Source organism: Chaetodon trifascialis, chromosome 21 (genome assembly GCF_039877785.1).
Source record: "Chaetodon trifascialis isolate fChaTrf1 chromosome 21, fChaTrf1.hap1, whole genome shotgun sequence".
In the NCBI taxonomy this organism is placed as follows: Eukaryota; Metazoa; Chordata; class Actinopteri; order Chaetodontiformes; family Chaetodontidae; genus Chaetodon; species Chaetodon trifascialis.
Genome location: NC_092076.1, coordinates 1,703,039 through 1,725,630, shown reverse-complemented (window position 1 = coordinate 1,725,630; position 22,592 = coordinate 1,703,039). Strand labels below are relative to the sequence as shown.

Sequence of the window (22,592 nt, the reverse complement as noted above, 5' to 3'; positions counted from 1 at the left end):
AAACTGCATGTTTTCCACGGTGAAAGTGTGACCACATTTGTTATTCATTGAGAAAACTGATTCAAATTTATGACCCTAAAGTATTTGCTGCGATGAAGCATCCTGCAGTTTGTGAGCCAAGAGTGACAGAAAAGAACGCCGTGCATCAGCTCAACATCTTCATCAGCTGCATCAGATATCATCAAAGAACAACCAACAACTGCTTGTTTAAGTCTCTTATCGCGTCATCTGAGTGTGATGGTTAGTTACAACATGCACACAGCGTCAAAGCCAATATCCTATCTGACTGTGGAGCTGCTTAAGGGGAAATTTAAGGAGGAAAACAGGTTCAGTTCAGTCCAAGACATCCTGTAAAGACCAGCCTGAAGTGCACGCCCCTTTACTCTGAGTTACTCTCAGAGTTGGAATAAGCATTAAAAACTTTTGCTTAAACAGAAGTAACGAAATGCCCCGATAAGAAAAAGTCCTGCATCAGAAGTTTTACTGAGTTAAAAGAAGGTTTACTTACTGTAGAAGTATTATCAGCAGACGCACTTAAAGCATAAAGGTAAAAGTCCTCTGCTGATGACTGATGGGAGCATCATTTAGACACTGGCTATAGATTGATCACATGGTGTGTCCACAGGTCTTAACTTTAGAGTTTAGTGGAGATAAATGGACAATGTTTTAGATGCAGTAGAAGTACCAAACTAAAGTGCAAGTACCTCAAACTTCCACGTACTTGAGTTACTGCTCCACCACACACGACTTTAATCACACACACACACACACACACACACACACACACACACACACACACACACACACACACACACACACACATCTCCACCATCCTGCCACCCCCCCACCCCACCCTCCCGTCTGATACACGTCACACACGCCCACCAATCGCCTCATGTGTTTATCCTGCAGCTTTTATAAACCGGGACAGCCGGAGCCTGAAGCTGCACTCTGCATCAGTCTGTGTGGGTGACGGAGAGCGAACCTGCGCACTGACAAACTTTAAACCTTCGACACTTTAGTTTCAGAACAGTTTAAAGTCCAGCTCCCAGTTTCTTCTCGAGCTTCCTCTCGGCTGTCCCATCATGCGTCTCCAGTTGCTCCTCTGCGTAATGACCCTGCTCGTCTGCCCATATCTGGTGGCCGAGGCGCGGATAGCCAAACGCTTCGCCATCGGCTGCCCGGAGAAGTGCGACAAGTCGCAGTGCGCGCCGATCCCCGCGGACTGCTTGGCCGGCGACGTGCTGGACCGCTGCGACTGCTGCCCGGTGTGCGCGTCCGGCGAGGGCGAGCAGTGCGGGGGCTCCGACGACCGCGAGTGCGCCGAGGGGATGGAGTGCGTGGTGACCGACGGCGTGGAGGTGTCCGCCACCGTCAGGCGGCGCGGCAAGTCCGGTGTGTGCGCGTGCACCAGCTCCGAGCCGGTGTGCGGGAGCGACGGCGTCTCGTACCGGAACATCTGCGAGCTGAAGCGCGTCAGCAACCGGGCGATGAAGCTGCAGAGCCCGCCGGTGATTTTCATTCAGAGGGGAGCCTGCGGCAAAGGTGAGAGCTGTGTGTGTGTGCGCGCGCGTGCGTGCGTGCGTGCGTGTGTGTGTGTGTGTGTGTGAGGTTGTATCTGTAACAAAGTAAAGAGCGCAGGACTCTGGAGGGACTTCACACAGCCTGAAGTGTGATAAGACAGAAATATTTCAGAAATTCGTGTGTGTGTGTGTGTGTGTGTGTGTGTGTGTGTGTGTGTGTGTGTGTGTGTGTGTGTGTTGTGTGTGTGTTTTGGACCTGAACTTGATGACCTCAGCAGCAGCTCACACACAGCATGAACCTTCTCCTCCATCTGGTGACCAGTGCTCACACCTTCCAAAGAATCATCCTTAAATGAACTTTATTGACACGCTGGTGAACCATGTTGACAACAGGCTGAAATGAAAGCAGGAAGCAGGTGAACTAAACCGCCGAACAGAGAAAAGGCGAGTCCTCAGGAGGACATGAGAGCAGAAAAACACTTGAAAAATGGCGTCAATAACAAATTAGATGATCAAAATTGTTGTCAGACGTCGAGTGGATCTGCTTTTTGAGGAAATGCTTGTGACGAAGCCAAAGCTGGCGCGCGTTAAGATACACTTCCTCTAATGGCCACTAGATGCTGCTCCAATAAACCAACGGCTACATTGAAGTAAATGGGAAAACTCACAACTTCTCTCCACAAATGCACAGTCACTAAAATGATTTCCTCTGTGGGTCTCAGTAGCTAAATCCATTTCCTCTGTTGTGTGTCTGGACTGAGATAATTGTTTGTTTCATGAAGGACATCAAAAGGTCTTTTTGAGGTTGCCGGGCAACCAGGGAAGACTCCATTAGGTCGCTGGCCTGGCCAAGAAATAGTTCCAGGACATGATTCTCCCCAAAAACCCAACTTGTTTTTACATTTCAGTGCAGATTAAACAACATAAAACGACGTGCTGGTATCGTCTTTCTGACCTGAGCAGAGCCGGGCTAGGCTAAGCTAAGCTAAGCTAAGCTAACTTCCTGCTGGCCCTTAGTGTCTTCTCATCTAGCTCCTCTGAAGGAAAGTGAATCAGCATATTTCCCTCAATGCCAAACCTTTCCTTTCCTCTCGCTGCAGCTCAGTCTGGTCTGCCAGCTGCTAATTTTAGCAAACTTCAGATCGACATTTCACTTTGAGTCACTTTTCTTTGCTCCTGTTACTGCGCTTAAGGACTGTCCTGTCAGTCCAGTCGGCAGGTATTTCCCTCCTCCAGGTGACCTGCAGTGATTCAGTGGTTTGGGTTTCGGGTCCCAGCTGCAGGTTTTTTTTCATGACAACTTCAACGCGTTTAAAAGGATGTTCAGACATTTGACAGCATCAGTGTTCAGAAGCTTCTCCCCCGTCGTCTCTGATCAGTCAGATTTGCACCCCCCCCCCCCCCACACACACACACACACACAAACATGCACACACTCTTTATGTTATCTTTATACAGTCATAATGTCTTGAAATGAGGCCAGGATGTCCTGAGTGCCTGCCCTGTGCTACAAAAACAAACAGTGCTCCCAATGTGTGTGTGTGTGTGTGTGTGTGAGAGAGAGGGAGAGTAATGAAAGCATATTAAGGAGCAAACACACACACACACACACACACACACACACACACACACACACACACACACACACACACACACACTCTGTGAGGCTGCAGCTGTGAACACACTGATCTGCTGAGTGCAGTTTGTGACTCTCAGAGTTCAACAAGGTCAACGACTTTCTTCTTCTTCTCCTCTTTTCTTTTCTTATTATCACTAGTGTTTGTTCTCTCTTCGTCCTCGCCATCCTCTTCCTCACTGGGCTCCTCTCCTCCTTCCTCTCGTCCTCTTTCCTCCCTCCATTTCCTCCATTTTTCCTCTCCACCTCTCCACTTTACTTTCTCTTCCTCCGGCCTATCACATCGTATTCCCCTCTTTCTAAATGTTCTCTCCTCCTCCTCCTCCTCCTCCTCCCATCCTTCATCTGTTGATCCAGGAGGGAAGAATAGCGAGTTATTCTTCCTCTCCTCCTCTTATTCACCTTCCTCCTCTCATCTCTCCTCCCTCTCCTACCAGCTGTTCTTTCATTCATTTCCTGTCTTTCTGTCCATCTCACCTCGACCTTATCCTCCTTCACTTCCTTCCTTCCTCTCCTCTCTCCTTATTTCCTCTCCTCACACCTCTGATCAGTTCGATCAGGAGAGACGGACGAGTTTGTGCGTCGCTTGTTGAGCTGAGGAAAGAAATCTGGAAGATGTCAGTGACACACACACACGCACACACACACACGCACACACAGCTAAGTCTTGTGTCGTGATTCATCTCTTGGAGCTGATTGGCTGATTGTGTAACTTCCTGAAAAAAGACGCAGATCTAGGTCAAACTGTTATTTCACCCACATTTGAAGGGACCAGAGCTGTTTTTCCTTTTGTCATTTCTCTCTTATTTTTTCTGCTTCCTGTGCAGACCTGCGAGCTCTCTGTCAGATTGACAGGCTTGGTTACAGCATCAACAAAACACGGTTGCACAGTGACTCAACTCTTTCAGGAACTGGAGGAATTTTTCCCAGTTCGGGCTCGTCCAGCTCGTAATGAGATTTCACATAAAGTACAAAACAGGGTATCGTTTTATTTTTGGCAAAGGAACGTTTGAGCTGCGAGTGTGAAGCTGGTTAAAAAGCCAGATTATCACTTTAAAAAGTCAGTTACAGCCTCATTTTAGTTCATGGGAGTTGCAGATATGAATGTAGCTGCAAATATATGTCAATTAACTTTATTATAATTAATAATAATGCTGTTATACTACATTTTTCTTGTTGCTGACATCTGCTCTCATTATACCTGCTAACATCCCGACCGTTTGTGAGTCTTAGCCCAAATCCGCTGCATCCGGCTGCAGACACGGAGCTCTGTGGCGCAGAGGAGGACCATCCATCCCACCGAATGCTGCTCGAGCAGACGTGGTTTTGAACGCTCCTTGTTGGTGCATTCAAGGACACTGACACCTGAGCCAGGTTCGGTTGAATGTGTGGAATTGACCTTGTTGACCTTCAGCGCGCAGTCTGCAGCGCTGTGACCGACACCTGCAGTGTGCTCGCGGTGTTTCCTCATTCGTCTGACTGGCTCCATTCAGTTTACATCAAAGCTGCAGCAGCTGGCGCACCACTAATCCTCCAGCCGAACACCCAGCCGGCCAAACACACACACGTGCACACACACACACATAAACACATCGCTGTCCTCCAGACGCCCCGCTGCACCTGAGCTCTGACTGCAGCAGAGCCGGAGGAGGTCCTCAGAAAACCTCCAGTCATGTGAGTTGAACTGGATTCAGCCTGGACTGCAGTCACATGACCTGCAGTCCCGTCAGACTCAGGTCCAGCATGTGAGGTTCAAACATGAGGTCACCAAGTGGTGCCAGTGAAAACGTCCAATCAGGATTGAGAGTTCATAAACAGACTCCCTATGTTTTTATTTTGAAATGAAGTTACTGTAGAGAGTCAGACTTTGTTAATTATCATGATTCAGACACACCGGCCTCGTTTCATCTTCATCACCTGTCGTATGAGCCTGATGTGCAGCAGGCAGACGAGCTGACGAGTGTGTGTGTGTCGCTGCAGCGTGGAGTGTGTTTCACACCCTTGTTTTCAGTGTTTTCTGAGGACGGCGTGCCTTCATTCGCTGCTGTGTTGCAATTGGTGACATCTTTCGAGCATGTGTGTATCACCCCCGGCCACTCCTGATTGGTCAGATCTCATCGTAAACAGCCGCGGCTCGGTTTTATGGCGTGTAAAGTCTGAATGCCTCGTCCCACGTGCCGCTTTAAATCACTCTGCTTTGAGAAAACCGAAACACACAGATGTGGGAAAGTGTCTTCTAACTGGTCCCAGCAGGTTGAAGTTGGCGGGACCGAAAGCAGCCGTGACAGATGTTGAAGCGCAGCTTAAGTGGGGTTACTGAGGCGACAGCGGCGGTCACACATGGACTGTCAGTTTTGTCCAAAGATGTCTGACGTCCCTCTCCTGCTGTCTCTCAGCGTCTTTTCAGGCTCTCCTGAGGTCATTTCCTTTGTTTTATAAGCTTCAGTGGGAGCAGCAGACAGTTTACAGCTGCTCTCACACCTACACTTCATATACTGCACCGCACATCTGGATCGAGTTTAACACAGCAGCTACAGTTTGGGTCCCATCACACCGCCCTGCACCACCCGCGGCCAGGATGCTTCGGATGTGTGTGTGATGGTTCACTGAATGTGTGTTTTCCCTCCTCCAGGTCAGCAGAACCCCGACAGCCTGCGTTACAAGTACAACTTCATCGCTGACGTGGTGGAGAAGATCGCACCTGCTGTCGTTCACATTGAACTGTACCGCAAGTAAGACAAACCGCCTTGTTTGTTCCTGTTTGATCACCTGGCGCCTGCGACCACACCTGCAGTTACACCTGCGTTTCAGTGACGAGTGCAGAGGGAATGCTGCTCTCATATTGTTCCCGTCTCGTCCTCTTTCTGCTCAGGATGATATTTTCCAAGCGGGAGGTGGCGGTAGCCAGCGGCTCCGGCTTTGTCGTGTCAGAGGACGGACTCATTGTCACCAACGCTCACGTGGTGGCGAACAAGCACCGAGTGAAGGTACGGACAGCGGCGGCTGAGTCAGCGCAGGGGACGGATGGGACTTCACCGTTTCCAAACATGAACATTTGTGCCCGCTTCATGGTTTTGTTTCATGGTTTGAAACTGTTGTAACTGGACAGGTGGAGCTGAAGAGCGGAGCCACATTCGACGCCAAGATCAAAGATGTGGACGAGAAGGCCGACATCGCTCTGATCAAGATCGACGCACCGGTGAGTAGAGAGAGGGATGATGGGACGGCAAATGTCAGCTTTTGAAAGCTGCATTGCAACGTCGGCCTCTCCGTCATGATCAGGTGATGGAGTCATTGTCTGTCCCTCAGCTGGACGCTCGATCTTTATGAAAATCTGCGACTTGACCGAGACAAAACTGAGCGGAAAGATATTTGTTTGCGATTATTCACAAGACGCCTCGTCTTTCCCCGATTTAACGATGCAGCTCTCGAGAAGCTTTGTCTCACTGTGTCCTCTCATTGTGTCCTCTCGTTGTGTCCCCTTGTGTCCTCTCATTGTGTCCTCTCGTTCTGTCCTCTCGCTGTGTCCTCTCGTTGTGTCCCCTCATGTCCTCTCATTGTGTCCTCTCGTTGTGTCCTCTCGCTGTGTCCCCTCGTTCTGTCCTCTCGCTGTGTCCTCTCATTGTGTCCTCTCACTGTGTCCTCTTGCTGTGTCCTCTGGTTGTGTCCTCTCGCTGTGTCCTCTCGTTCTGTCCTCTGGTTGTGTCCTCTCACTGTGTCCTCTCGCTGTGTGCTCTCGTTCTGTCCTCTGGTTGTGTCCTCTCGCTGTGTCCTCTCGCTGTGTGCTCTCGTTCTGTCCTCTGGTTGTGTCCTCTCGCTGTGTCCTCTCGCTGTGTGCTCTCGTTCTGTCCTCTCGCTGTGTCCTCTCATTGTGTCCTCTTGCTGTGTCCCCTCGTGTCCTCTCGCTGTGTCCTCTCGCTGTGTGCTCTCGTTCTGTCCTCTGGTTGTGTCCTCTCGCTGTGTCCTCTCGCTGTGTGCTCTCGTTCTGTCCTCTGGTTGTGTCCTCTCGCTGTGTCCTCTCGCTGTGTGCTCTCGTTCTGTCCTCTCGCTGTGTCCTCTCGCTGTGTCCTCTCGCTGTGTCCTCTCGCTGTGTCCTCTCATTGTGTCCTCTCGCTGTGTCCCCTCGTGTCCTCTCGCTGTGTCCTCTCGTGCCCTTTCTCCTCTCCTCTCAGACAGACTTGTTTTTTCCTCTCCTCCCTGTTTGTTTAATTTTCCAAATCAAATTCAAGTATTTATTCCTTTTGGAAAATATGTTTTGCTGAGCGTTCCTGAAGCGAAGGGCTGCTTTTAATTTTAGCTCCGTGGGATCTTTGAGGTGAGCACCTCAGCAGGACACCAGCATGACTCAGGGACGTGGATCTCTGTGGAGCAGCTCAGGAGACGGAGGGAACTTTTTCATGTGGGATAATTTGGGTTTTCATTTTCTCGCAGCTCTTTGTTTTGGTTCAGGCATGACTGGACGGCCGGGTTCAGCACAGGAAGTGAGGTTAGGCAACATTTGTGCAATGGAAAAACATTTTTAGCCTCAGAGGGTCAATGCGTGTCATTTCTGTGCAGACGCTGGGCAGTCAGAGCAGCACAAGGTCAGACACTTAAAGGGGATGTTATTCAGTCATGTGGCTCAAATTTAGGAATCCCGATGCCAGATTCACTCTTGCCCTCAATTTAAAAACCAAAATAAAGTCCCAAAGCATTCAAAAGCAGCCTGTTTTCGATGGGACGTAGCAAATTAAAGTTGCGGATCTGGAAACAGGCTGAGAAAGAGAAAACAGGAAACAGATAAATGGAAGTGAAGATGAAGTGATGAAGGCCAGCTGTGCTTACAGAAGCAGACAGGACGCTTCATGCAACTCTGACCTGGATTCTGATTTCACAACGTTAAAAACAACATTTGAGAAGCGTTACGCTCTTTTACAAAGTCAAACAATGATTGAATGACTCTTCTTAAGGACGCCTGTGTCAGATGAGACCATGAAATGCAATTTTCATCCTCGTAAATCACGAAAATAAATGAGAATACCAAAAACTCCAGAGAAGTAAAACAGAATATGTTTCATCAAAATAAGAGCAGAGAAGAAGAAGAGAAGATGAGGGCAGCACTGAACTGCCTCTCTGCCCCCTCCGGTCCGTCAGGAAGGCAGGTTCAGACCTGTTAATGCCATCGAACGTCCTTCCTGCCGTCTGGAGCTGTAATCAGAGGAAAGCATGTTCAGGGGATGAAGATGTTTCCACACAAACACGCAGAAGAGCAGAAACGCCACCACAAACGTGACTGCGGTGTTTTGAAGCTCATGTTTGTCCGGTTTTTAAAATCTTCCAGTTTCATATCTGCAAGTCAAATGTTCCCTCTGAGATTTCTTCCAACGGGTCGAAGAACATCTGAAATCGATCAGTTTCACTGGAGAAGTGTAAAGATAAAGAAATGTCAAAGCTAACAGCCACACCTACCAAACAACGAGGACGGGTTTGACTGTCACCTCATGCCGGCTCCACCTTCAGACACTCAGTGAAGGTTCCTGCTGCTGTTGTTGTTGGATGCCTCAGATTTAACTTTAGATATGATGTTTGATGGGCAGAGCGAGAACAGCTTGTACACAGACAAACATTTATTGAACACGGAGACAGTGACTGTGCAACCTGAGCTGACGCTCGCCGGTCAGGCTGAGGCCATCATGGTTTCCTCTGCATGTCTGGGCGGGGCGGCGGGGTGGAGCTGCAGCCCGGGGGCATGAAATTATGGAGAAATCCACAAACTGCTCTGCACTGCGGTTGTGGTTTAGGTGCACACAAAAACCAAAAGGCAACTGTACTTCTGCAGGAATGACTTACAGCCGTGCACACTCCCACACACACACACACACTCCCACACACACACACACACACACACACACACACGCACACTTCCAACAACTTACACTCGTGGTCGTCTTCTCTGACATGAGAGTTTGTCTTTGTTTTCCTGTTTTCACCTCTTCTTATTGAGTTACATAAAACGAGCGTGACGGCACAAGATGAAAACAGGAAGCCGTTTGTGAAGAAAACAACAGATTAAAGGACGATTACGGTTGTTTACACAACGTATTTTTGTGGATTAATCTGTTCAGTCATAAAATTGGTGGCAGCTCCTGTCAGCAGCAGCGCAGCCCTCCCTGCGTGCAGCGCAGTGTTCGCAGCCTGTAGCAGTAAAGTGTTTGCAGACGCAGCAGTCAGACGTGCAGCTGCATGTTCGGCACAGATAAGCTTCTGCTTCACGAGCATCACAGCAGATTCACGAACTTGGCCTTCATGCTCGCTTCTGACTTTCTACTCTAATTTTTTTTACTGCCTTTGGAAAATGATCGTGATCTGGACGAAACCCAAACTGTCCTCTTGTGCTCTTTCGATAAAAATGATAAAAAGAAGACAGCAGTCTCTGCCAGACCGTCCACAGGACACGAGTTCACTGTAATAACTCTTATCAGGCAAATCTGACTGATCAACGTCTGCTGACTGGATGATCAGAGTTGTTTCTTTTTAACTAACGATCATGAGAAGTTTTAGGTTTTGTTTTAGATCCTCAGCCAGCAGACAGACAGGCAGGCAGACAGGCAGGCAGACAGACAGAGAGACAGACAGACAGACAGACAGACAGACAGACAGACAGGCAGGCAGGCAGACAGACAGACAGACAGACAGACAGACAGACAGACAGACAGACAGACAGACAGACAGACAGACAGACAGACAGGCAGGCAGACAGGCAGGCAGGCAGACAGAGTGGAGCACTGAGCAGCTGAAGAGACAGATATGTCTCTCAGGTAGAGACAGAGTGAATATTGGACATAAATTCACTGTGGGGACAGGAACTGGACCGCAGATGAAGGGTAATGTGTCTCTGTATCTGCTCTCTACTTAAAGGGTGATAATGTGTTTTTACAGCTTGTTTCTGTTTCCCCAAAGTGGCCAAAAAACACAGTTCTTACTCTTTAAAGCTCCTACACATGCTCACAGGTGTTTTCACTTACGCTGCCTGATGAGACCTCTTCTCAGGACCGTGTGGGCGTAAAGTGCCCCTCACATCAGATTTCCACAGTCGCCACACCCAGCCGCCGCCTGACTAGACGTCTGATGAGGGAACATAATTGGAAACACCTGTGTGGGCGTGCGGGGCCTTTCAGAGCAGGTCAGAGAACAGGCAGTCGTCGGTTATTCTCAGGTGAGCCGGTGAGGGCTGTGAGTGAGCCGAGCTTCTGCTCAGTGAAACGCTGGCTGTGTTTGAGACTGCTGATTTGGCCGAAACGCAGCATGCAGGATGCGAAATGTAAGCAAAGCCTGCAGGATGCCAAAATACCCAGACATTGTTCTGATTCTGCAGAAATCCCCAGAATTCATCAGATGCAAAGCGCTGCAGAAATCAGCAATATTGGCAGTTTTGGTCGAGTTGAGAAGCCTCGCAGGTGTCTGTGGTGGTAGTTACCTTCAAAGTGCGGCACAGTGCTGCTGCTTCACCATCAGCTGTGTGATTCTTTACTGCTTCTGGTTTCCAAAACCTGAAGCAGGCTAATCCTGGGCTAGCATGCGGCAAAATAAATCGCTTTCATGTGCAGCCAATGAGCTGGAAACAGACTTCTTTATGCTGAGAAACATCAGGCTGAGATTCAGAGGATCCAGTGATTTCAGCTCAGTGATGTGAGCAGACGCAGAGAGAATGGAGTCTGTGCATCGTTAATGAAGCTGATTGACGTTTTAATAAATCCCGCTGAGCAGACTCATGTTTTCTGATGGTTACTTGTCATGAAGGTATGCGCCGCAGTCATCGGCGTCGGCCTGCGCTGGTGCTGCTGAGGCTGGCGAGTGTGGGCAGGAGCTCCGTCGTGTTGCTCTGAGTCTTAACTCATCCAGTAAAGCCTTACAGCGATATTCCACCTTGATCCAGCATTGATTATTTTCCATGACACGTGTCACGAGCAGCTCCTGGAAAGTGCTCTCAGCTGATCCGATCAGCTCAGAGGATTTAACAGGCTGGGACGTCTGAAGGCCAACGGCGGCATCTGATCCCTGCTGATACCACTAATGCTTCTATTTACTCCAGCTCGATGGAAAAACTGCTGAACATTTGAAGTCGATCAATCGAGCTGCAGGGAGTGAGAGCAGGACGGATCGTTTTCGAGAAAATGTCTGCCGTTAACTCCAGCTTTAGCGACAATTGTTTGCACACAGCACTGCCCTGTTATTTTTCATTTCACAGATTTTATCCCCTCAGCGAATTCCTCAGAGAGTTGGCAGCTCTCCACTCTGCTTGTACAACCACACGACTGAACGGCCTCGTTCTGCTCAGGGTGAAAGAGGCAGGACGGAGGGGAAAGACAGTGAACGAGTCAGTTTCCTTTGCCTGGTTTTCTTCACTCTGCTCATCAGGTGTCAGCTCGTCCTCCTGTAGGACGAGGTCGGGTGTTGCTAATGACGCTAATGATGTCTCTGTCGGCCTCAGCGTGAACAGCAGCACTCTGAAACTGAGGCAGCCAGATGAAATTCAGCCCTCCTTTTTTAATATTTCCGCGTCTCCTCTTCCTGTTGAGACATGTCAAAGTGTCTGTGGTGAAAAGGCCTCACCTGTCCACAGGGCGAGGCGGGGCTCCATCAGCGCAGACGCTAAGTGTCTGCACTCTGAGTCCTGATTAACTCAGAACAACCTTTTAAAACACGCACGAGGCAGGTTAATGTTAGCAAACGGAAACAAAGAGCTGAAAGATGCTGAAACCTTCCAGCTGTGAGCTGTTTGATCCATCGTTAAAATGGATTACAGCAGCTTCAGACTCATAATCAGACCTCCGAATCGTCATTCCACACCTGAGCTGCAGTTTACAGCGAAAGCAAAGAGTTTCTCACCACTACGAGCTCACTGACCCTGTGACACGCTTACTGCACTCCAGGTTTTATATGCCGTGGATGAATGGATGGACAGATAATGAGAAGGAGAGGATGATGATGACAGACGAAGAAGCTCTGCTTTGTTCCTTGTTGTGGTCTTTGTGTTGGTCGCTTTGTTGCACTCCGCTGTGTCGGCGTCTCTTAAATTACCGCTGAACGCAGCCCCTCGGCTTTGTAATCTCGGCCTGGACAAAGTGCTGTCACCCTGAAAACCGCAGAGGAGGAACACGCTCATTGCCCCGGAGGGCGGCGCTCAGCGGGCTGCGCGTTGGACGGCGGCTTCAGATGATTGGCGTCGTGGTTGTGGTTCAGTACGGGCGAACAGAGGAGCTTTATGTTCAACCGATGGAAAGCTCTGATTAGGAGAGCTGAATGGATCCATTCATAAGCATCTTGTTTATGTCTCTATAAGCTTGTTGGTGATTTAGCATGAGGCGGCGTGGCGTCCCTCTGGGATTTATTGCATAAGCATTCATCACATCAGTCTGTCTGTGATGGAGTCCAAACTGTGTTTTCAGGTCGTTTGCCTCGCAGTCAAACATTTATTTTAGCTTTAATGAAGAGAAGACGAGGCGGGCAACTTTGCAAAACGTGTATGAGCTCACGACGAAAGTGTGCTGTATATTAGGTGAGTACAACTCATTAAAAGTACACTTAACACAGGGACAGTGTACATGTTGGGGTAACAGGGCGCCATGTTTCATTCATCCACTCGACTGGAGTGGATGAAGAGTTAACAGCAGGTTCACACTTTAATCTCTCATTTCGGCTTCTGTTTCAGGCTCCACATTTTACTTTGCTGACTCATCCACGACACACACACACACACACACACACACACACACACACACACACACACACACGCAGACACTAATGCACGAGCTCCTCAGGTCAGAGTCTGGTCATGTACGGATGTGTTGAGCATACCTGCGGCTTTTAGACGAGCTCTTCGCACTTGTCGATCAAGCGGAGAGAAAACAGGTTTGCACTTCATCTTCATCACTTCACATCTGTCTGTATCTTCCTCCCTCTCCTCTTCATCGCACCTCCTCTACCCCTCTCTCTTACTGAAGCATACCAAAAGTGGGTCAGAGTCTCCGGGCTCGTTACTTAACAGAGGAAATGGGCAGCAGATGTGTCCGTCATCACCGGGGGAACAAGATGCACACACGCACTCACCGACAGACAAACAGACGCTTGTCATGCTCGGTGGCGTGTGCTGCAGATGAGAGCTTGGGCCTAACATCACGGCTGCTTCATGTCTCAGTTTTTCTGCTCAGCTCACATCTGGGCCTGAAGTAGGTTAGTAGGACAGCGTGCAGGAGGCGGCGCAGAGTTCACCGATGTTGACGAAGGGGAAAAATAGTTCCCCTACCTGCTCCGCGATTTGGATCCACTCCAGAATTTAATGTGTGCTTCCTTCCTTCATGCTACGCCCTTCCAGCAAGTTTCATAAAAATCAGGCTGGTAGTTTTTCCCTAATCCTGCTGACGAACAAACAAACCGAACCGAAAACACGACCTCCTCAGAAAATATCAGCAACTAAAGCAGGAGAAAAGTAGAAATGCCAGATAAAAAATAACCAAAACTGCTCTAAATTTGTCAGAAAATCACAAGCTGATTGAGAAAATAAGTTTCAGAGCCTTTAAACATTTATTTGAGAAGCATTTTGCCAGACAAAAGGGACGACCTTCATGACTCATGTCACTTATTTGTATTTATCCTGTAAAATTAAGGTGAACGTATGATAAAGTTTTAACACACACACATCCTGAGCGTGTGTGTGCGTCTGGTGGCTTAAAATAATTAGCAGTGGTAGCGCAACCAGCAGTGTGAGTGTTTCCCAGCTGTAATAAAGAGGAGAGAGAGAGAATGACACTGAGCAAGTGGGAGCATAATAAAATTCTATTAAAGTCTGTTTTAACAGATTATTACATATAAAAGTCTTTACTGGCCTCTTCAAGTTCAGTGACAGTATAAACTGTGTGTGTGTGTGTGTGTGTGTGTGTGTGTGTGTGTGTGTGTGTGTGTGTGTGTGTGTGTTTGCAATAGCGGTCAAGCACCCTCAGCTTTTATACGATGGCTCTGGAAGCTGTCGAGGTCGGGATGGAAAAGCGAATAATTGTGAGGCCGTAAATCAGACGTGCAGGCAGATCTGAGACCTGCAGCCGTACAAAGAACAGCACCGCAAAATCTCACCACGCTCATGCTGTAATGACACCTGGGTGTGATTAAGCTCTTCTGTTTTTGCACATTTACATACAGAGAGGCAGGCAGAAAAGTGCTGAAGCTGCAGCCAAGGCTGCATTAAAGCGCAGCGAGCTGCCAGCTGAACACATGTTGGTGAGAATCGATGGAAAATATGAGGAAACCGCAGCTGGGAACAGAAAACAGGCAGCATGCTGCTGCCTTTGAAGTGTTCTGCGGAGGGAATTTCATGCAGTTGTGAGTGAGATGATGATTTTGAAGGACACACACTGAGTGGCAGGTTGGACCTTTCTTACAAAGGCGGACGGACACGTCGCTCCGTCCTGTGGAAACGAGGCTGTGAGCTGGTGTTAATGTGGTGATGAAGAGGAGCTTCGTCCAGACGGAGAGCTGACTCGGCTCTCCACAGGAAACCCTTGTCTGCCTCCAACAGCTGAGGCTGCTGTTCACCTCTGTGTGTGTGTGTGCGTGTGTGTGTGTCCTGCCAACTGTCCGGTGACCTGTTTCTGTTCCTTCATTCACGCTTCATCATCTGTGTTCCTTATTCAGCTCTTATGGAGGATGGCGTCTTTTTTTTTATTTGCCTCTCCAAACTGAAAACAGGCCGAAGGTGTGAATCATGACTGGACTAAAGAGTGTGTTTGCCTCAGTCGTTAGCATGCCGAGCTAACGAGTCTGTGATAGGCCTAATCTAATCATGACCTGTGAGGCCAAGGAGCATCATTAACTAACATCATCAGTGTGTGATGCAGCCATGACAGCACATCCACAGGTGTCTACAAACATGAACACATCAGGCCTGAAAGCAGAGTGACAAAGAAGAATTCGTGTAGTTCTGTGCATTAAATGTCCGATAATAACAGATAAATCCGTCTGTTAACTCAGCTGAATGTTCAAAGAGCATTTGAAGGCGTCAGTGAATCTGTATTTCGTGGCGGTTCAGCCATGTTTTTCCCTCCTGTGTGTTCGGTGGAGCAGATGAAGCTGCCGGTGCTGCTGCTCGGACGCTCCGCTGACCTCCGTCCCGGCGAGTTTGTGGTCGCCATAGGCAGCCCGTTCTCGCTGCAGAACACCGTCACCACCGGCATCGTCAGCACCACCCAGAGGGGAGGCAAGGAGCTGGGCCTCCGGAACTCCGACATGGACTACATCCAGACGGACGCCATCATCAACGTGAGTGAAGACAGTGAGACAAACGTGTCCTGAGGCGTGGACCTCTGGAATACTGAGGGAGAACAGAAACACTGTGCGGCTTTGATGAGGTTTTACAGTTTTTAGATGAGTTTTTAACAGTAACTCACAGGAATCATGTGATCAAGCCTGTTGTTATTCTGTAGCAGAGATGTGCTCTTTGCTTTGCTTTCACTTTCTTTGTTTGCTTTGTTTTCTTGCAGTACGGCAACTCTGGAGGACCACTAGTCAATCTGGTAAGTGAAGGAAAACCTGCTGGAGGAGAAACAAATCCAGAATAAGATGTCGCCTGTTTGAGGTGTCGAACATCTGGAATGTTTGTGTCATAAGCTCCCGTTCATCTGTTAATGTGTCCAGTAAAACGCTGTGATTTTCAGTCTCTTTCTGTCATGAGGTTCTGCTCCCTGAAGTGTTTTTACAAGCTCACTTATATTCTCTGATGCTACTTATCCATCACACTTCATCATATTTCTCTTTGCATACGCTAACAGGAATAATTAGCATGCTGCTAAAGACTCAACGATTTCACTAAATAACTTAGAAAATCCCATGAAACTCTTTGTGTAAATGCTTCTTCACGTGTTGTGCTTTTAGCCTCACCAAGCTGCTGAATATGACAGCAGTGGAGCGTTTTAATGTGTTTTCACTTCTTGTTTGGGCTGAAATTGAATGTTTTGGAGAAAATAAGCGGTCGTGTTTATTTCACCCTGAGATTGAAGTCAGTTTAATTCTTACATCACCTCTCGCTATCTTTGAAACAAGGACGCAAACACAGTTTCTTATTACTGGGATCACGTCCATATGTTGCGAAACAGAGATATACGTAATCTCATATAAACAATCACCAAGGCCCATAAAGCCCTTATTAGGAAAGGTAAATAAAGAGTTTAGCTCATGCTTGGCAAACAGTCCACAGCTGACTCTGATTAGAAGTTTGTTTTCAGCTGTTACCAAACGAAGAGTGGCGTGGCGTCAGAAACACCCTTTAACAAGTTTCACCAGGACGTTTGACTTTTACTGCCGGGCGGTGCTGATGGCAGATTAATGCGTGTGTCCCGCAGGACGGAGAGGTGATTGGCATCAACACTCTGAAGGTAACGGCAGGAATCTCATTCGCCATCCCGTCGGACAAGATCAGGCAGTTCCTGGCAGAGTCTCATGACCGACAGGCCAAAGGTTCGCAGCACTGCAATGCACAAATGCACAATGTTACCTCGAGAAAGGTGCTGTCAAAGCATGCTTTATATTTCTGACGTTTGGTCTGTGGTGGTGTACAGGCAGATGTTCACAGCAGGAAAAGTGTGTCCTCTGTATTATTTCACACAAGGTGTGAGCTTGTGAGTCCTGTCATGTCAGAGAATGCAGAAAACAGAGCTCTCAGTTTAAGATCCTTCAGGTGTTTTTCTCTGCTTTACTTACTTACTTCACTTTTTCTCAGCTAAACAAACGTTTCCTCGTGTTCTGCAGGTAAAGCCGTCCAGAAGAAGAAATACATCGGCGTCAGAATGATGAGCCTCACTCCAACGTGAGTTCCTGCATCTGAAGAGCTCAAAACGTTTTTCATCAAGTTATAATGAAACTGCTGGAAAGCAAACAGGCGTCAGTATGTCGGTTAAGGTTTTCACTCAACTTGATAAAAATCCTCACAGTCCTATTTTTCATACATGTAGTGATAATAAAATGTCGCTGGTCTTTACGCTGAGCTGTTTAAAACAATGCTGCTAAAGTCTGAGAATCTCAGCTGTGAGATGAGGCAGTCTGATTAACCTCCTCAGAGACAAAACAAGGGTGGTGATCGTGCCGAAGATGTGACCTCAGCTCTATACATGCTGTCAAATGATGACTTTAAATAGGAATGTAAGTCAACGGTCCACAGCCTGCAGGTCAGAGTGACGCCCAGGCTGCCGCTCCAGAGACGATCAGCCCGGGAAACGCCTCACGACACCAAAACAAGCTTCACTTTATGACCGCTTATTCATTCTACACATGCCACCGGGTCTCAGCCACTCGCCCACCGTATGTCACAGCACTGCGGCTCCAAAGCTCACCATCGCTTTCAGGGTTGATTTCATTCCCTCCTGGCAGCCGTCGGCAGAACAACAAACCTTTAATGCAAACAATGCCTTATTTTTACACTTCTTCTCTGGCATTTGCCTGGTGAATATTATTTCTTACACATCAGAGCGTCCTTGAATGCACCAGCAAGAAAAGTTTTAAAAATACTTTATGCAAGAAACGACCATATTCGTTCCTGTGTGAGACTGATGTTTCTCCTCTGGATCTGACTGACTGCACAGGCCATCGGTGTGACGCTTTCTAGCAACCAACCCTCAAATCACACCACAGAAATGAAAGGCGTCTAAATGTTTGCTGTAACAAATGACCTAACTAATGTTTTCAAGCCCCTCGATGTTGATATGCATCGTAAACTGAAACCAGCATTAGCTTTAGCTTCCCGCGTGCACCTGGATCTCGTTAGCGAGCGTCCACAGGAATCTGTCGAGTGTGAACAACTTGAATAAATAAGTACGTGTTGACTGACTCGTCCGGGTGGTCTGTGGACCAATCAGCACCAACATGCTAAATGAGATCTGCAGCTTTTAAAAGCTTAACAGTGTCAAGATGAATCAGAGCAGAGCTGGAATTTAAAATGAGTCACGCCGCTTCATCCCTTCAAGCTGAATTAAAATCAGACTGATGCGTGTGGACGTTCGCTATAGAAGCTCATGTCTTGCTCTTTGTCTCCTCCTTTCTCCCCTCAGGCTGGCTAAGGAGCTGAAGGAGAGGCAGTCAGACTTCCCAGACGTCACCTCGGGGGCGTATGTCATCGAGGTCATCACCCGAACTCCAGCGGAGACGTGAGTGTCTCTGCCGTCGCTAACTGCCCAATATGTCGACCGACAAGCTGTGTTTTCACAGCCGGGTCAACGGATCGTACGATGCATAGTTCAGCATTCATCATCGGGGTTCACTTTGATTTTCGTGCCAGCGAAGGCACAGGTGGCACGTTTGTGTCTTTCAGTAGTTCAGGAGTTCACATCCCGCAGACGGGTTCGTACCCACACCGCAGCGCTCCACCTGAATAAACTGCAGGTAGAGTGTATTTTCTTGTTGTCTGGTGGGTTTATTTAGAAACACAGGCGGGAGTCAGGATGAAGATCTGATCCTGCTGAAAGGACATTTATTAGATTTGAACTTTCTGGATATGGAAAGTTCACTTCTGGCTTTTAAGCTGCTGTTTTGCTTTTGGAACGGGGCTGAAAGCTGGCAGCGAAGCCAGAGTCATGAATGTTTCCCACCCAGACTGTCCAAGTCTCTCTGGCAGGGAGGACAAACTGCTTCAGTCAGAGCTGAGCAGACTTCTCTTTGCTGTGGAAGTGCAGCCTCTGCATGTAAGGAGCATTAAGAGACTGCTTCGGGTTCACCTCCAGAGACTCAGAGACTCCACCGATGAACACGTCGGATTTGACTCACTTTATTTATAAAGCTGATTTAAAGCCCCTGGAAGCTTCTCATCTTTGGCATTTATCTATAATACGTATTTACAGCAAAGCAGCAAAGACAGTTTTCAGGGAGAGGATATGAAATAAAAGAAGGTAATAGAAGAGATATGAGCTGAGATATCCTGCTGGAGACAAACACAAAACCTGGATTTCGAGGAGCCGTTTGCTACTCTGGAAAACTGGAAAATGCACCTTTAAATGACGGCTGTGTTAATTCATCTCTAACCCTCGTAACCATCGAGCAGCACTGATTTCCTCCTGACTTTATCAGCTCATCTGCAGATATTCTGTGTTCGCTTGCTAAAAATTAGACTTAATGGCCCTTTAATGTAACGCTGTGGGAACTGGCAGCGCCTGACTCCACCAAACTACCAGCTCCAAAAACCAGTTGGCAAAGAGGTGGGGCGTGGGTGGAGCAGCTGGATGAAGCCTGGTTGCTGAAACCTAGCGGCACTCAGAGCAGCCGTGGCCATAATTATGCAGAACTTTGACATTAATGTAATTTAAAGCAGTGAGTTATATATAAACTCACCCTCACACAGTTTCCAGTGAACCCAGAGAGCAGCTACACAGGTCAGAAGTGTGTTTGTTCCAGGCTGTAAACATGCCTGTAAAGTTTTCATATGGGGTCTATGGGGACTGACTCGCTTTTGAACCGGCCTCAAGTGGCCATTCAAGGAAGTGCATTTGTTTTTCCTGTTCATCAGTTTTATATATCTTTGTTTATGACGTTTGCGTCTCCCTTCTTTCTCGGGGACAGAGCTGGCCTGCAGGAGAGCGACGTCATCATCAGCATCAATGGCGAGCGAATCACCTCGGCCAGCGATGTTAGCGCTGCCATCAAGCGGGACGAGACGCTGCGAACGGTGGTGAGGCGAGGCAACGAGGACGTCATCCTCACCATCACCCCCGAGGAGATCGACCCTTGACCTCTCAGCTGGACGATCAACTCGACAAGTCGACCAATCCCGAGCTGGCTCTCAGTGTTTTTCAACCACTTATGAACACTTTGAAAAACCAAGCAACCGATACGGGTGTGTGTGTCTGGGGCCACACCTACTGCGTTTAAGAACTTGTAATTATTAGTACTACTACTACTTCAAAGGTCCAACTTCATTACTCTGGGAACTGAAGCATCAACCCTGTCGTCATATTTCTCAAATCAGTCTGAATTTTTCTTCTAATGTCAGTTTTCCTTCCGTCGTCACAGACCTTTTATATTCTACTAACCCCATCTGTCACCACAGAGTGGTCACTGCAGGCTGCCGTAGTTCTGTTTCATGGTGTATGTCCTTGATGGAATATTTTTTAAAGGTATTTGTGTTTGTTTGATGACAGTTTTTCAAAAAAAAAAAAGGAATAAAATGATCTTTATTGACAGCGTTGATGTGAAAACCGCTGATGTTTGATCACACCAGGTTCCTCCATCAGCCGAAAGGGACTAACAACGAGCACAACAGTGTTTTGTACTAGCTCTGAATATTCTGTACAACTTTATTTTTCCATTTTCGTGAGATTTTGTTTGTGAATGACGAATAAACTTCTCCTTAATGGGGTCTATAGGTGGCAGGTAGGGGATCCCCATGGAGCCTTCTGGGATCCCCTGAGCTTCTGAAGACACGTTGAGGTTTCTTAACCCTCTTCCTCTTTGTGGTGTTGTTCTGTTTCCGCATCATCACGTATTTGGTTCCCTACATTTTCCTCTCCACAGTTAATCTCCAGTCAGCAGTTTAGCTTTGCCCCCAGCAGTCACGCTGACAAACCATCCAAAGCACCGTTATGGTCTGTTACTGTACATGAAACAGAAGTTGAAGTGAGAGTTGACACAGTTATGACATAAAATTGCTGCTCTCTTCTTCCCTGTTTGGTGGTGTAATGTTTGTTGGCCAATAGATGCTAAGAATAATGTGCATTAATCAATATTTAATTAAATGTAATGTGATTTTCATACTGAGGCTTTTAAAGTTAGCACCTAGCTGGTGAACACAGGAAAGCATTCATCCACCCAAGAGCCAGATCAGAGCTGGTGGAGACCAAAGCAGAGCTAAAAGACGAGTTAATTCTGGACTTAGACTCATCAGGAGGCCAGAGACCAGACTGAATCTGCTGGAGGCAACTGTGTCTACAGCTTGTTGTGCTGCCCCCAAGTGACCAAAATAAGTACTGAGTTTGGAATAATTCATCACAGACAAACGTACACGTCTGCATTACAGATGTTTGATGAAACGTATGTGAAAAGAACAGAACAGAAACCGAAGTCCAGCACGACCTCAGCAGCCAAGTCCTGTTGACAAGGAGACGGAGAAAACAAGCCGAGGAATAAGTCCATCATCTGTCAGACACGCTGTTCTCTGCGCCGTGATGTGCTGCGTCCTCCTCTGAGCCATGTCACACACTGAAACACTGCATCAACACAGCATGACACAATCTGCTGGCCCCAGTGTGTGTGTGTGTGTGTGTGTGTGTGTGTGTGTGTGTGTGTAGGCCCAGTGGAGCGCAGGTCTTACGTAACACTTGACATGGTTAACACACTGAGGTTAGTGATGTGTTCTCTGCACAGGTTCACGCAGGAGGTCAGCTGATGTCAGCGCCATGGGCGAAGCTAAATCTGGATCTACTGGAGCCGAACTGGCTCGTAAGATTTTTAATATTTTAAGATAAAACAGGAATCGGCTTGTTCGACAACTGCATGTGAGGATGCTTCGATAGCCGGCCAGTTGGACTTTTCATCTTGATTAACTGACAGCAAGCTCAGCAGGCCGATAAATTTCTGGTACAGTAGTTTGGTGTCTGCATCTTATTTTGAAAATCCTGTCAGAAGCTCATCATGTTTTGTCCTGAATTGAGCCTCCTGAGCATGTTCACCACCTCAACAAGCTCCACCAGTTAAATGCACTATGTTACATACACAATCTGGTTAAAGTTAGCACCGTAGATAACGATGGTGTGTCATGAACAAAGTGCATTTCGAAGTCAAATGAATATGAGAAAACAAAGATAGGCACTTTCCATGGTTGTCTTCTGTGCACTGTGACACAATCAGTGATTTATACTCATTACTTATCTACTTATCTGAGTACCTAATTTTATTCTGTCGGATCAATCTGTATTTTATTTTGAGATTTTGAGAAGCTGCTGCTTCAACATCCTTGATAAGGTCAAGAATTAACTTTCATTCTCCTTAAAGGGGTCAAAAAATGGAAAGTGAGCGACTCCATCTGCTGAGGAAGAAGGTGCGACGCAGTGATGTCAAAAAATTATTTTTACCCTTAAATGACTATTAATTATCAGTTTGTGTCCCCACAGCACTGAACTGTCCTCTCAAATGAAACAATGCTTTACAGAGTTTTGATTATCACAATGATTCATTTGCATGGCAGAAGGCCTTCCCATCACACCATCGAACCTGCAACAGGCCAAGCAGGACAGGCACAGAACGCCTGGTGGTAAAGCTGGCTTTAATGAGCAGAGACGTGAAACAGTCCTGCTGCTCTGCAGTTTCCTGACACAAGAGCAACTTTCAGCCGAGCAGACAAACAAGCAGCAAACTGAAAACAGGCTGACAACACGAGGAAGGGCCAAGGAGACATAGCAGACATCCCTGTCATGGAACACCAGCCT

The 22,592-nt window shown here is 47.7% G+C and overlaps 1 protein-coding gene across 1 annotated transcript; it reads left to right on the top strand.

Annotated features, from left to right (window-relative positions):
* The first annotated feature begins 936 nt into the window (after positions 1–936).
* htra1b (HtrA serine peptidase 1b) lies at positions 937–20,612 on the top strand. The gene is made up of 10 exons (XM_070990226.1): positions 937–1,545; positions 5,792–5,891; positions 6,032–6,146; positions 6,269–6,358; positions 15,256–15,450; positions 15,672–15,704; positions 16,530–16,644; positions 16,936–16,993; positions 18,231–18,326; positions 19,732–20,612. Exons 1-10 carry the CDS (start codon positions 1,086–1,088, stop codon positions 19,898–19,900), a joined length of 1,431 nt encoding a protein of 476 aa, XP_070846327.1. The 5' UTR covers positions 937–1,085; the 3' UTR covers positions 19,901–20,612.
* The last annotated feature ends 1,980 nt before the right edge of the window (positions 20,613–22,592 follow it).

Excerpts from the sequence above, each read along its gene's own strand:
- htra1b (XM_070990226.1), top strand. The coding sequence starts at position 1,086 with ATGCGTCTCCAGTTGCTCCTCTGCGTAATGACCCTGCTCGTCTGCCCA. Across the intron at positions 1,546-5,791 it reads GAGGGGAGCCTGCGGCAAAG|GTCAGCAGAACCCCGACAGC; the intron begins GTGAGAGCTGTG and ends TCCCTCCTCCAG. Across the intron at positions 16,645-16,935 it reads TCATGACCGACAGGCCAAAG|GTAAAGCCGTCCAGAAGAAG; the intron begins GTTCGCAGCACT and ends CGTGTTCTGCAG.